General features: G+C 36.1%; 1 protein-coding gene across 1 annotated transcript in view; it reads right to left on the bottom strand.

Annotated features, from left to right (window-relative positions):
• The window catches only part of LOC120855461 (filaggrin-like), a 31,037-nt gene extending 18,321 nt beyond the window's left edge, over positions 1–12,716 (bottom strand). Inside the window, exons 1-3 of the mRNA XM_040229920.1 lie at positions 12,670–12,716; positions 1,641–1,799; positions 1–1,073 (exon numbers count right to left, since the gene is read on the bottom strand). Coding sequence (XP_040085854.1) covers positions 1–1,073; positions 1,641–1,778 — 1,211 coding nt within the window. The 5' untranslated portion in view covers positions 1,779–1,799; positions 12,670–12,716. The remainder of the gene's footprint in view (positions 1,074–1,640; positions 1,800–12,669) is intronic.
• Between the last annotated feature and the right edge of the window lie 1,133 nt (positions 12,717–13,849).

Genomic DNA, 13,849 nt, shown 5'->3' with positions numbered 1-13,849 from the left:
TGCCTCGAACTGTCTCCTGTCTGGCCATGGGAAGATCCATGTTGGTTTCTTGAGCTGGAACCAGATCTTCCATGAGTTGTCACGGAATGCCTACCCGAATCTTCTGAATGTCCCTCACTGTCACTGGCCTGACTAACACTGGATTCCCTGTTCCTACTGCTTCCGGATCCAGTGGAGGTTTGTCCGTGACCGGTTCTAGACTGTCTGGAGCTGTCTCTTGACTGCTCATGGTGGCTCCCCTGCCCAGTGTTTCTTGACCTTCTGTGGACCGATTCACTGTGTGTCTCTTGTTGGGATTCTGAGTGGGTAGAATTATCTCTTGTATGTATCTGGACAGAACCATTTTGATTCCTTGAATTGGACGCTGACCTTCCATGAGTGAATACGGATTTCCTACCTGTATCTCGTGAATGTCCTTCCGTGTCTCTGTCCTTCCTGATGTTTGACTCATAATTTTTACTGTGACTGGATTGAAAATTCATAGTCACTTTGTCTTCACAAACTTGATAGGAGTCATCATACTCTGATCCTATGCATTTTGCACTTCTTTTACCTTTATTTTCATAACCACATTCTTCTTCCTTTTCTTCATATCCCCTGGTTGGGCTAACACTTGACATGTGCCTTCTTTCTTTTGGTTCAGTAGAGCTTGATCTCCTTTTCTTTTCCCTTCTTGACTCATGATGTTTTTTGCTACATCCATGTCTGTGTCCAGAGGTTGGTGTGTCGTCTCTTCTTTGTTTACTTTCAGATTTAGATCCATGTCTCTTTTTTCCTCTTCCTCTTGGGCTCTTTGATCTGTCTTGATTCTTTCCATCACTTCTTGAATGACTGTACTTTCTTTTTGTTTCTTCTTTTTCTTCTTCTGGGTCATCTTCTTCATCTTCGTAGTGGTATGTATACTTTTTATGCTTTTGTCCTGCTGTCTGGAAATTCTGTCTTTGAGTATAATTATAATATGCTTGAGCCAACTTGAAGAGCATCAGAAAAAACTCTGTAAAGTCTATTTTCTTGTTGTGATCTACATCGAGGATATGCATGAAAACTTCAGCAGTGTCTGGATCATCTGGATTCTGTAAACAGGAAAGACAGGAAGAGTTTATGAGAGTGACTGAAGTGGAAGATTAAATAATTAAAGTGCACTTTGGAAATGTGAATTCTTGCTATATAAAAGTAGAACCGAATGTTTTCCTTAATAATGTTTGTTTTATCTTGACTTAGTAAAGAGCTGTTGGTACTGTCCTAAAAGACCTAAATCTTAAATGCTATTATGGTGACACAAAAAATTTGATGGGGCATGTTCTTCTTTTAATTCTTTAAGTGTCAGCATTTTGTAAATTTTTCCATGGAATTATCTTTTAGACATACCCTCTTTACATTCTAGAAATTAGAGGGACTATTATGATAAGTTAACTTTTGTTTACTTCTTTTTAACAAATATTTGTGTTTTTCCATAGACAATGTGTGTGTGATATATATAGAGGTATAAAGAGCTGAACAAATTATATCTGTTTTGAAATAAAATTATATTTGTTCCTATGCCAAGAGAAACAACTCATAAAGATTTCACAGTAATATTTTGACATTTTTTGATGCAGAACAAAAATGATATACTGTTTTATCTGGCAAATAACTTTTACCTTCAAGACGGGCCGAAACTCCACTTCCAGCAGTTCCTTCAGCTCTTTTTTACTCAATGTGTCAGCCTCCCTATCTGTTTTTGAATATTTGTGGAATACTTTGATGATGCCATCGATGTTTTCCAGGAGAGTCGACATCTTTTGGAATTATAGGTGAGCCTAGAAAGAAGTTAAAGTGTACATTTATTTCTTTTCTTTTGTAGGTCATATCAGTTATGATGATAAATTTTCACATTTATAAACCTATATCTTTTCCTAGGTAGTCCAGCTTTAAAAATGGAAGATGGCCACGAAAAACTTCTATCCATTATCTACATGAGGGGCTTCCCTGGTGGCTCAGAGGTTAAAGCGTCTGCCTGCAAAGCGGGAGACCCGGGTTCGATCCCTGGGTCAGGAGGATCCCCTGAAGAAGGAAATGGCAACCCTCTCCAGTACTCTTGCCTGGAGAATCCCATGGAGGGAGGAGCCTGGTAGGCTACAGTCCATGGGGTCGCAAAGAGTCGGACATGACTGAGCAACAAACTATTATCTACATGATGAATATCAACACAGAGTTTGACTGGACTGCCAACATTTTGGCCTTGATCTCTCTTTTTCTCCCCCCCTGATATCAAACTATTGTTTTATTTGCATGCCTAGAATATCACGTCACAAAATATCAAAATATCTCTCAAAACTCACTTTTCTTTTTTACTTTTCTACTCAATAGCTTTATTTTTTAAAATTTATTTAATTGGGGGCTAATTGCTTTACAATATTGTAGTGGTTTTTGCCATACATTCAATGAATCAGCCATGCGTGTGCCTGTGTTCCCCATCCTGAACCCCCCTCCCACCTCCCTCCCCAGCCTATTCCTTTAGGTCATTCCAGTGCACCAACCCTGAGCACCCTGTCTCATGCATCAAACCTGGACCGGCGATCTGTTTCACATATGATAATATGCATGTTTCAATGGTTTTCTCTCAGATCATCCCACCCTCGCCTTCTCCCGGAGTCCAAAAGACTGTTCTATACATCTGTGTCTCTTTTGCTGTCTCGCATATAGGGTTATCGTTACCATCTTTCTATATTTCACATATATGCATTAGTGTACTGTATTGGTGATTTTCCACAGTGGAATTTAGATAATCTCACAGACCTTTGGCAAAAGCTGCGATAGATTCTTCCTTTCCTTTATCTCAGAAGATGACGTTGATTTTTATTTCACTGAAAACTTATGATCTATTAGGAAAGAATTTCATTTTTCCAGAATCTGTTTATCCAGCCTATTGCATTTGTATCCACATACTTTAACTTTCACTACTGTTTTGTGGATAAATTGTCCTTCTGTCCTTTATTTTGGCACTGGATCTCCCTCTCTCTTGCCTATTCAAACAATTTGCTTTTGTAGTTATTCACTTTTTCTCCTACCTCATCAATTTTTTTTTTCTGAAACATTCACTACAGCATGTGTTCATGCTGAAATCTCTCTTATTTATATCCCCTCCCTCATCCTACATCTTCCTTTGTGCACCACCTGATTTATCTTTTCTCTACTCTACCAAAACCCCTCACAAGATATACCTATATTTTTCTTCACTTTCTATTTTCTTTTATTTAGATTATCTTTCTGTCTCAAAAATCCACTAAAGCTCTCCTGATGATTAAAAAAATACCCTTTATCTTACTACGTCCAACTATCCGTTTTCATTTCACATACACTTGACATAGCAGCAGCATTTGATGCAGGTGGCTACATCCTCCTTCAGAGACCCCATTCTCTTTAGTTTTTTTCTTCTGAACTCACTGCCTATTTTTCTTAGTCTCTTTTCCCAGGCTCCAGTGTTGATGTGCCTGAGATTGAGTCCTTAGTTCCTTTTCTGTATTTTATGCTCCCTTGGGTGGAGTGGAGGGGTCTAAACTGGCTGTGTAACTTTAAATACTATGTAGGTTGACAACTCTGAAATTTATATATCCAGCCATAAAGTCTCCTCCAAGCTTGACATATGTATGTCTAAGTACCTATCAAATATTTCTGCTTGGGCCTAAAAGAGATCTTGTCTACCATGTTCATGACAGAAGCCTTAATTTCCAACTACTTTATGCCACCTACCTCTCCTCCCCAGTTATCTCTATCTCACTGATTGTTCAAGCCACAGACCTGGGATTTAGTCTTGGTTATCCTTTTTCTCACCTCTTGTATCTAATCCATCAACATGTTTTATTGAGTGTACTTTTAAAATATCCCTTAAATTGGCCACTTTTCTTCCCTCCATACTATTGCCTTATCTAGTAATTAATTTTGATTCATAGCAAAAACATGCTGGAGTTTGTTCCATCTTGAAGATCTTCCCTTGAACAATATTTCCCCCACCATCAAGATGTTCCACTCTATCCAGCTCTCCTAGTGAATGGTTCACTTTCTCAGCAAAGAGTCTTCAAAGAATTTTCTGTGCTTCCCCTCATTTTATGTTTACCACTCATTTAAAACCAGTTGTCTCAAATTTTTGTCTCCAAACTTGGAACTGATTTGTGTTAAATAACCTATGGTCTATAAGTTGCTAAATACAGTGGTCAGTTGTTCATCCTTCTCATCTTTCATCCTCTTAAGGGTGTAGAATTGCTCATTCCCTTTTTCATGGAATTTTTGGTTGTTTGTTTCTTGGATCTTAACACTGCATTCTCCTTATATACCTCTAGTCTATCAGCTGCTCTTTCTCAATATTCTTCACTAATCTCTCATCTTTTGCTTGATTTTAAAACATTGGAAAATCCCCATGGCCTATGTCCTTGACCTTCTCTTTTAAAATATATCTATTCACTGAAATCTCATTGGACCTCTTGACTTCAGATAGTGTCTAATTTCTTCCAGATTGATACCTCCAAGCATGACCTTACCTTTGATTTCTACACTCACTCATTCATACCTTAATTTATTTAACAAATATTCAACACCTACTACAGAATTAGGTACTATTTTATGCTCTGGGGATATAATAATAAACAAGATGAATGAAGCACCTATTCTTCTGAAGACAATAAACAAATGAATGAAGAAATTAGATATTGAGAAGTGACATGCATACCATTAAAATAAGAATGGTGCTGTTAATATATAGAGTTATTGCGAGGGATGTGCTTTAGATTGATCAGAGGAGATTTTGTGTTAAAAAAGGACATTTGAGCTTAAAATAGAAAAATAAGAAGGAATTCACCTTGTTGATTAGTTGAATAATTTTAGGTAAAAGGAACAAGTGCAGTCATCTGAATGCGGGAGTCAACTTGGAAGATTAGTGATATTAAAAAAAAATACCAATTCCAGAACAAATCAGGAGTAATACAGCTTAAAGTCAGACTTACAGACAGAGGTTAGAAAATGATGATCTTCTAAATAGGGTAACATTTGTGCTTTTTATTGTAAGTGTAATGGGAAGTCACTAAATGATTTTTTTTTTTTTGAAACAGAGTAATCTGATTCAGTTTTTAAAGGATCAATTTGTAGAATCACTAATTAGGGTTCTTTCAAAGTAAGATTCTTTTAAGGACAACTGGAAAGCTGGTGTTTATGTGTGTGTGTGTAGGTATCATAACACTATCAAAATTGTGATAATTTGTTGAAGCTTACATTCAGATTGGAAGGGAACTACAGTAATTTGGGGAGTTAAATAACTGCAATTATTAAAAACTGGTGGAAGATATCAAGCCACAGATTCAAGAAGTATTATCAACTCCAAGCAGATATATAAAAGAAAACAATACCTAGATACATAATAAAAAATGTCTGAACACTTAAGACAATGAGGAAATCTTAAAACCAGCCAGAGAAAAAACATATTATCTTCAAAAAACCAACTACTGACTTTTCAAAAGAAATAATGGAAGCCAGGAGACAGTGAAATGTTTTTCTTATCTTCATGTAGGAAAGTAAGTTCTACCCTAGAATTCTATATCCAGTGAAAGTATACATGAAAAAGAAAGCTTAAGTAAGGATATTTTCAAGCAAACAAAGCAAATTTACCTTACACCATAAGATTTACTCTAAAGGAAATATTAAAGAATGACCCAAGTCAGAAGCACAGAGAGGTAGGAAAGAATGAAGAAAAAGTCAAAATTTAAGTATAGGGGAAAATCTAAATGAATAGTGATGGAAAAAACAGCAATAATAATATCTTTCAAGATTTATGATAGTATATAACTATAACTATCATAAATAAGGTTGGAAAGGGTAAACAGAGTTCAGGTACTATAGGATACTTGGATTGTTGGAGTGTAATATACTCTAGTAAGTCCAAGGGTAGGTGTTGTGTTGTAATGTCTAAGGTAAACATGAAAAGACCAGTAAGAGGATGTGTAATTAATAAGCTGATATGACAAAAATTAACTGATGAATATGTAATTCATCCAAAAAAGTTAGAAAAGAGAAAAAGAAATGTAAAACAGGTAGGATATTAGACACCAAGTAGTAATATGGTAGAGTTAAACCAAATAGATTTAAGCAGTAATGATACTGAATAAGAATGGACTAAATACTGTAACTTAGAAACAAAGATTGTCAGACTAGATGGAAAAAAAAAGTACATACTATCTACAAGAGACACACTTAAGTCTGATATATGTTGGAAAAAGATATGTTATTCAAATGGTAAAGGAGAGCTATTGTTTTCGCTACATTAACATCTGTAGAGTAGACTTTAAGACAAAAGTATAACTAGAAGGATATTTCATAACAATAAATGGCTAGTTCATGAGGAAGATATAAGAATTTAAACTGATAAGTACTTAATAACATAGGCTTATAATATGTACAACAAAAAAATGACAGAATTATAAGGACAAATGGACAAATCTGTAATTATAGTAGGTAACATACTTCTCTCAGCAACTGATAGAACAAGTAAACAAAAATATTATAAGGCTATATAAGAGTTCCACAAAATTCATAAGACAGTAACTAATATATATGGAACACTGTGTCTAACAAATATAATATACACATCCTACTGAAATGAATATGAGACTTTTGAAAATTTACTATATGCTAATCATAAAGAAAATTTCAGCAAATTTTAAAGGATTAAAATCATGCAGAATTTGTTTTGTACCACAGTGAAATGAAGCTAGATTTCAACGATAGAAAGAAACATACAAAAATCTCCATAAATGTTTGGAAATTAAGCAGTAACTTCTAAATAAATAGGTCATAAAATACATTGCAGTGTAAATTAGAAAATATTTTGAGCTAAATACAAATGAGAAAATATGAAAGAGCAAAACTTGTGGGATACAGTCATTCGATGCCTAATGAAAAATTTATAGTTTTATTACATATATTACAAAAGAAAGGCTGAAAAATCAATAACCTAACCATATATGTTATGAAGTTTGGAAAAAAACAACAAATTCAGTCCAAAGAAAGTATAATAAAGATAAAAACTGATATTAATGAAATAGGAAACAAATTTAGAGAATCAAAAAGCCAAGATTTTTGAAAATTTGATAAAACTGAGAAACTCTGAATAAATAAGAAAAGAGGAGAAAGGCATAAGTAGTCAATATCAGGAAAATAAAAGGGGATATTGCCTTATGTTTTATAGGTACTAGAAAGATAAGTGCATATTATAAACTTTATAGAAAATTTTTGAAAATTTAAATGAATTGGACATATTTCTAGAAAAATGCTTCCTATGCAAATGTAAACAACAGGAAGTATTCCATATTGAAGGGAGGGGTGACTACAAATCAGTTGGCTTTAGTAGTGAATTTTGTTTAATATGTAAGAAATAAATAACTCTAATACCACAGATTGTTTCAGGGAAATTAAAAAAGGAGAACACTGATTTTATGAATCCAACATAACCTCAGTACCCATAATCTGACAAGGATATTACAAGAAACAAAGTTTTCAGAAGAATTTCCTTTATGAATATAGAAAGAATCTGAAAGAAAATAATAAACTGAATCTAGTATTGTACAAAAAGAATATGCATTATACTTAAGAAAGTTTTATTCTTAAAAATCGTGTTTGTTTTAATATATGAGAACTGATAGAATACTGGGAAAACAGTTTTTTTGAACCTCTTAATAGATGCAAAAACATTTGATAAAACCCCTACAATGGACATGCAAATTAAAGCTTAGCATATTCCTGGCTCAATTTTTCTTTCATTCCAATGGAATCTGAAAATTCTGGCAGTGAATGAATAAAATGCATTATAAGGAAGTAATTATAATAAAAATATATTCTTGTCCATAAAAAAACCAACATTAATTTTTATTTACAAATATGAGTTGTACTTTCTGCTGCTGCTGCTAAGTCGCTTCAGTCGTGTCTGACTCTGTGCGACCCCATAGAAGGCAGCACACCAGGCTCCCCCGTCCCTGGGATTCTCCAGGCAAGAACACTGGAGTGGGTTGCTATTTCCTTCTCCAGCGCATGAAAGTGAAAAGTGAAAGTGAAGTCGCTCAGTCGTGTCCGACCTCCCTGATAGTTCAGTTGGTAAAGAATCCGCCTGCAATGCAGGAGACCCTGGTTGGATTCCTGGGTCAGGAAGATCTGCTGGAGAAGGAACAGATTACCCACTCCAGTATTCTTGGGCTTCCCTTGTGGCTCAGCTGGTAAAGAATCCACTTGCAATGTGGGAGACCTGAGTTCGATCACTGGGTTGGAAAGATCCGCTGGAGAAGGGAAAGGCTACCCACTTCAGTATTCTGGCCTGGAGAATTCCATGGACTGTATAGTCCATCGGGTCTGAAACAGTCGGACAGGGTTGAACGATTTTCACTTTCACTTTCACCTTGATGGTACTACTATAGTAAACAGCATACTTTAATGGTTACATGGTGAGTACTTTTATCCCTCAGTTTTTGAATGAGATCAGTACACCTGCTAGTATACTATGCAACACTGTTTTGAAGTTCCTAGGTAGAGCAAAAATTAAGACAAGGAATGAAAAACAGAATAATTGGAAATGAAGTAACAAGACTGTCATTATTAAGAATGATGTGACTTCCATATGTAGAAAATTTTAAAAAATGTATAAACTACTAGAATACATAAAATTAACAATGTTGCTGGATACAAGATAAATATACAAAATTCATTTGTGTTTCTATACAAAATCAAGAAACAGAAATTGAAATAAGGAATGATGCTATTTACAAAAGTATAAAAAGTCAGGAAACTGCTAGAAGTTAAATCTAACAAAGATTTAATCCCAAAGAAAGCCAATGCCAAAGAATGCTCAAACTACCACACAGTTGTACTCATCTCACACACTAGCAAAATAATGCTTAAAATTCTCCAAGCCAGGCTTCAACAGTACGTGAACCATGAATTTCCAGATGTTCAAGCTGGATTTAGAAAAGGCAGAGGAACCAGAGATCAAATTGCCAATACCCACTGGATCACTGAAAAAGCAAGAGAGTTCCAGAAAAAACATCTACTTCTGCTTTATTGACTATGCCAAAGCCTTTGACTGTGTAGATCAAAAGAAACTGTGGAAAATTCTTCAAGAGATGGGAATGCCAGACCACCTGACCTGCCTCCTGAGAAATCTGTATGCAGGTCAAGAAGCAACAGTTAGAACTGGACATGGAACAACAGACTCCTTCCAAATGGGAAAAGGAGTACGTCAAGGCTGTATATTGTCACCCTGCTTGTTTAACTTATATGCAGAATGCATCATGAGAAACGCTGGACTGGGTGAAACACAAGCTGGAATCAATATTGCCAGGAGAAATATCAATAACTTCAGATATGCAGATGACACTACCCTTACGGCAGAAAGAGAAGAAGAACAAAAGAACCTCTTGATGAAAGTGAAAGAGGAGAGTGAAAAAGTTGGCTTAAAACTCAACATGGCAAAACCAATACAATATTGTAAAGTAATTAGCCTCCAATTAAAATAAATAAATTTAAATAAAAAAAAACCTCAACATTAAGAAAACTAAGGTCATGGCATCTGGTCCCATCACTTCATGGCAAATAGGTGGGGAAACAACGGAAACAGTGACAGACTATCTTTTTCCACTCCAAAATCACTGCAGATGGTGATTGCAGCCATGAAATTAAAAGACACTTACTCCTTGGAAGAAAAGTTATGACCAACCTAGATAGCATATTAAAAAGCAGAAGCATTACTTTGCCAACAAAGGTCCATCAAGTCAAAGCTATGGTTTTTCCAGTAGTCATGTATGGATATGAGAGTTGGACCATAAAGAAAGTTGAGTGTCAAGGAACTGATGCTTTTGAACTGTGGTATTGGAGAAGACTGTTGAGAGTCCCTTGGACTTCAAGGAGATCCAGCCAGTCCATCCTAAAGGAAATCAATCCTGAATATTCATTGGAAGGACTGATGCTGAAGTTGAAACTTCAATACTTTGGCCACCTGATGCAAAGAACTGATTCATTTGAAAAGACCCTGATGCTGGGAAAGATTGAATGTAGGAGGAGAAGGGGATGACAGAGGATGAGATGGATGGCATCACTGACACAATGGACATGAGTTTGAGTAGACTCTGGCAGTTGGTGTTGGACAGGGAAGCCTGGTGTGCTGCAGTCCATAGCATTGCAGAGTCAGACATAACGGAGTGCCTGAAATGAACTGAACTGAACTGAAATCTAACAAAAAATATGAAATATATGTACTCAGAAAATTATAAACACTATTGAGACTAATTTTAAAAGATATGGATAAATGGAAGATTGTGTCTTGTTTGTGTGTTGAAGGTGTCAATGTTGTCAAGATGTCAGATCTCCCCAAACTCATTTTACGTGCAGTAAGATTTCATTCAGAATCTGTGAAATGTGGGGTGGAGGGAGGGGTCCAGGATTAGCCAGAACAACACTGAAGAAGAGCAACTTTGTGGACGTATTGGATGTTAAGTGTATTATAAAAGAAGACAGCATGACACTGATGCAACATTAAACAAATAGATAAGTGAAAGATCAGATATATCATTATGCACATTTAATTTATGAAAAAGGTTTTGATGAGAGTTGGCAGGGAAAATATGGTCTTTTGAATAAATGGTGCCGGGTTAATTGAATTCCCATATGGAAAAATGAATTTGTTCCCAGGTGGATTTTACATGTGAAAAATAAAGGAGACTGAACTTCAGTAGCTAAGACTCCACACTCCTAATGCAGGGCGCCCAGGTTCAATGTCTGGTCAGGGAACTAGATCCCACATGCTGCAGCTAAAACCTCCCACATGCCACAGTGAAGATCAAAGATCCCGTGTGCTGCAACTAAGACCCGGCACAGCCAAACAAATCAGTGAATATTTTTTAAAAGAGAGGGATTATTTGCCTACAAAGTCTAACATAGTCTTTAAAAACTGGTGAAGGAGATAACATAGGAGAATATTTTCAAGAACTTGGGGTAGAGAAATACTCCTTAGAACTTAAAAAATATTAATGATAAAGAACAAGATTGATAAATTAGAGTGCATTAAAATAGGAATCTGTTTATTCAAAGACTCTATTAAGGAGAGAAGGAAAGCCATTGAGTGTAAGAATATATGCAACACATTTAACCAATAAAGGGCTCTCTCTTGAATATAAAAATAACTCCTATAAATCAGTACAAGAAATATGGATGGCCTCATAGCAAAACGGTTAGACAGTACAAGAGCTTTGCGAAATAGGATATACAAGTGGCTAATAAACACAAAAAGTTCTCAATTTTGTTAATCATCAAGGAGCTACAAATTAAAATTAACAGTGTGAGACTATAACACCCTCACCAAAATGACTAAAAAGACAAAAAGAGAAAAGAATACTAATTCCACATATTGGTGAAGATATGGAGAAACTAGGTGTTTCATACACTCCTAGAAGGAGCATAAGCTGGCAGAAATACTTTCAAGTATTGTTTGATAATACCTAAGACCAGCGATTTACTCCTAGGCATATCCCCAATAGAAATATATACACATTTGTAACTAAAAATCATCAACAAAAATGTTCATAACTCCATTATTTATAATATCTCCCCAAAGGAAAACAACCCAAATATGTATCAATAAAAAATGAATAAATAAATTGTGGTATTTCCATATAATAGAGGTGGGAATGAAGGAATAGCCTAGGTTAAGATGGTAATGTGGATAGGAAGATAGATGGATTGGCATGTCTTACAGTTGGATTTGGCTGGTCAGAGTGATAAATCAGTGTGGTGTAAAGGAGAGAATGGAGAGATACATAGCTTCTAGATTTGTGTTTGAACAAAGAGTTATTTCTCACTATTTCTATTACCCTGTCATCTCTCATCTAAACTGCAGTCCATCTCCTTTCTCCCACCATTGCCTATGATCCTATTTTCCATATAGCAGCTCGGAGTGATCTTGTTATTCTTCCTGCTTAATACTCTCCAATGTCTTCTCATCTACTTCAAATAATGTACAAACTCTACTGTGCCCCTTTACATGGCCTGTCTAGTTCTGTGACTCACTATATACCACTATTCCTCATGTTAAACATGCTCTAGGCACCCAAGCATCTTTTTGTCCTTTAAAGGGTTTACTACTGCTTTAGAATCCTCTTGTTTGCCTCGACTAGTTTCTTTTGTCTTTAAGATCTCTGCTCAAAAGTTAATTCCCCAAAGAGTCCTTTCCTAACCCTTCAATCTCAAGTACTATTCTATTACTTTACTATATCACTGTCTTATTTTCTTCATTGTTCTTATCACTGTTTAAATTTTTATTCATTTCTTGTTTACTGAATGTTTCCTTCTGCTACTAAGTTTATATTGTTCATTGCTGCATAATCAGCCAAGAGACAGCATATGGCAAATAGAAGGTGGTTAATATATATTTGTTCAGTGAATGGGTAAACAGATAAACAAACAATATTAAGAGAGTAGCCAGGTGGAAAGCAAATTTATGCCCTCATTTTCCTTCTGTGTCAAAATAAACTTTTAGTAACATAGCGACTAAAAATAAAGGACCCCAAACATCCAGAACTTTTGACCTGAGACCACATGTACATCCGGATCTCCACCTTGCTTAAGAACAAGTAGACAAGGTGAGATTTAGTCCCTCTTACTTACTTACTTCCTTCACCAGAAGAGCAAGGAGATTGTAGCCCGGAGGAGCTTGCTGGGTGCTGAAGTCTGGGATCGTCACCTTTTTATAGCAGGTCCATCCAGGGGAGGAGCCATCCTCTGTAGGATGGTCTGATTCATTCCTAACCAAACTGATCCACCCATATCTCCACCTCTATTTCTCTAGCGACCTGTTTACTTCCCAACTTGCTCACGTACTCATCTGTACTTGTTTTACCAAGTTACAATTTAGGTTTACATCATTCCCGTGCATACTGTAGCTTTCATGGAAGATTCCCTTTGGCTAGCACAGGCTCTTTGTGTGCAGGGTCCACACCTTCTGGGTGTTGTTGTTGTTTTTATTACCCCCACTTCAAATGGTAGATGCTTGATAAATATCTACTGATAAGTGTGCTTCCTTATCCTTGTCTCTAGAGGAGTAGTAGAGTACACATTTTTGAAAAAAATTAAATTTGGCTTATATTTAAGCCAACATTACATGCATCTACCTACAGGTCCCTTTCTTTTAATAAATTCCATCTCTGAATCCTGAGAAAATTTGCCATGATGAATGTTGATCTTCTACAAAGTGTGATGAATTCAGAGAAGGTAGGCAAATTTAATTTTGACTTTTCAAAACAGAACAAGAAGGTGGGCTCTTGAATTAGAAGCAGTGATCACTAGGAGGTAGCATGAACTTATTGGACAAGAATCATTAGTCTTGTTTTCAAGGTTGTTAATTGGGGTATCAGAGGCATGTTCTACCTACTCTTCCTGTGGAATAAGCTGTGGCTTTTCTCACTGACCTCATAAATATACAGGAGATGCCTATCCTTGGCCTCTCTCTTTATTCCCAGACTGTATATTGAACAGATTACATTTCCATTTGGATGTCCCCTTGTATCTCAGTCCGTACTATTCAACCTGAACTAATTATCATGCTTTGTACCAAAATATACCATCTTCCAGGTTGAGGAGGATGAGACCACATGTACACCCAGATCTCCGCCTTGCTTAGGAACAAGTAGACAAGGTGAAATGTATTCCCTCTTACTTACTTCCTTCACCAGAAGAACAAGGAGATTGTAGCCTGGAGGAGCTTGCTGGGTGCTGAAGTCTGGGATCATGGCCCACGTTACATGCCAACGTTACAAGCACCTACCACAGGTCCCTTTTTATTAATAAA

Source organism: Oryx dammah, unplaced genomic scaffold, assembly GCF_014754425.2.
Source record: "Oryx dammah isolate SB20612 unplaced genomic scaffold, SCBI_Odam_1.1 HiC_scaffold_28, whole genome shotgun sequence".
Taxonomy (NCBI): domain Eukaryota; kingdom Metazoa; phylum Chordata; class Mammalia; order Artiodactyla; family Bovidae; genus Oryx; species Oryx dammah.
Note: the sequence above shows the minus strand (reverse complement) of the source record. Positions and strands in the feature narration are given on the sequence as shown.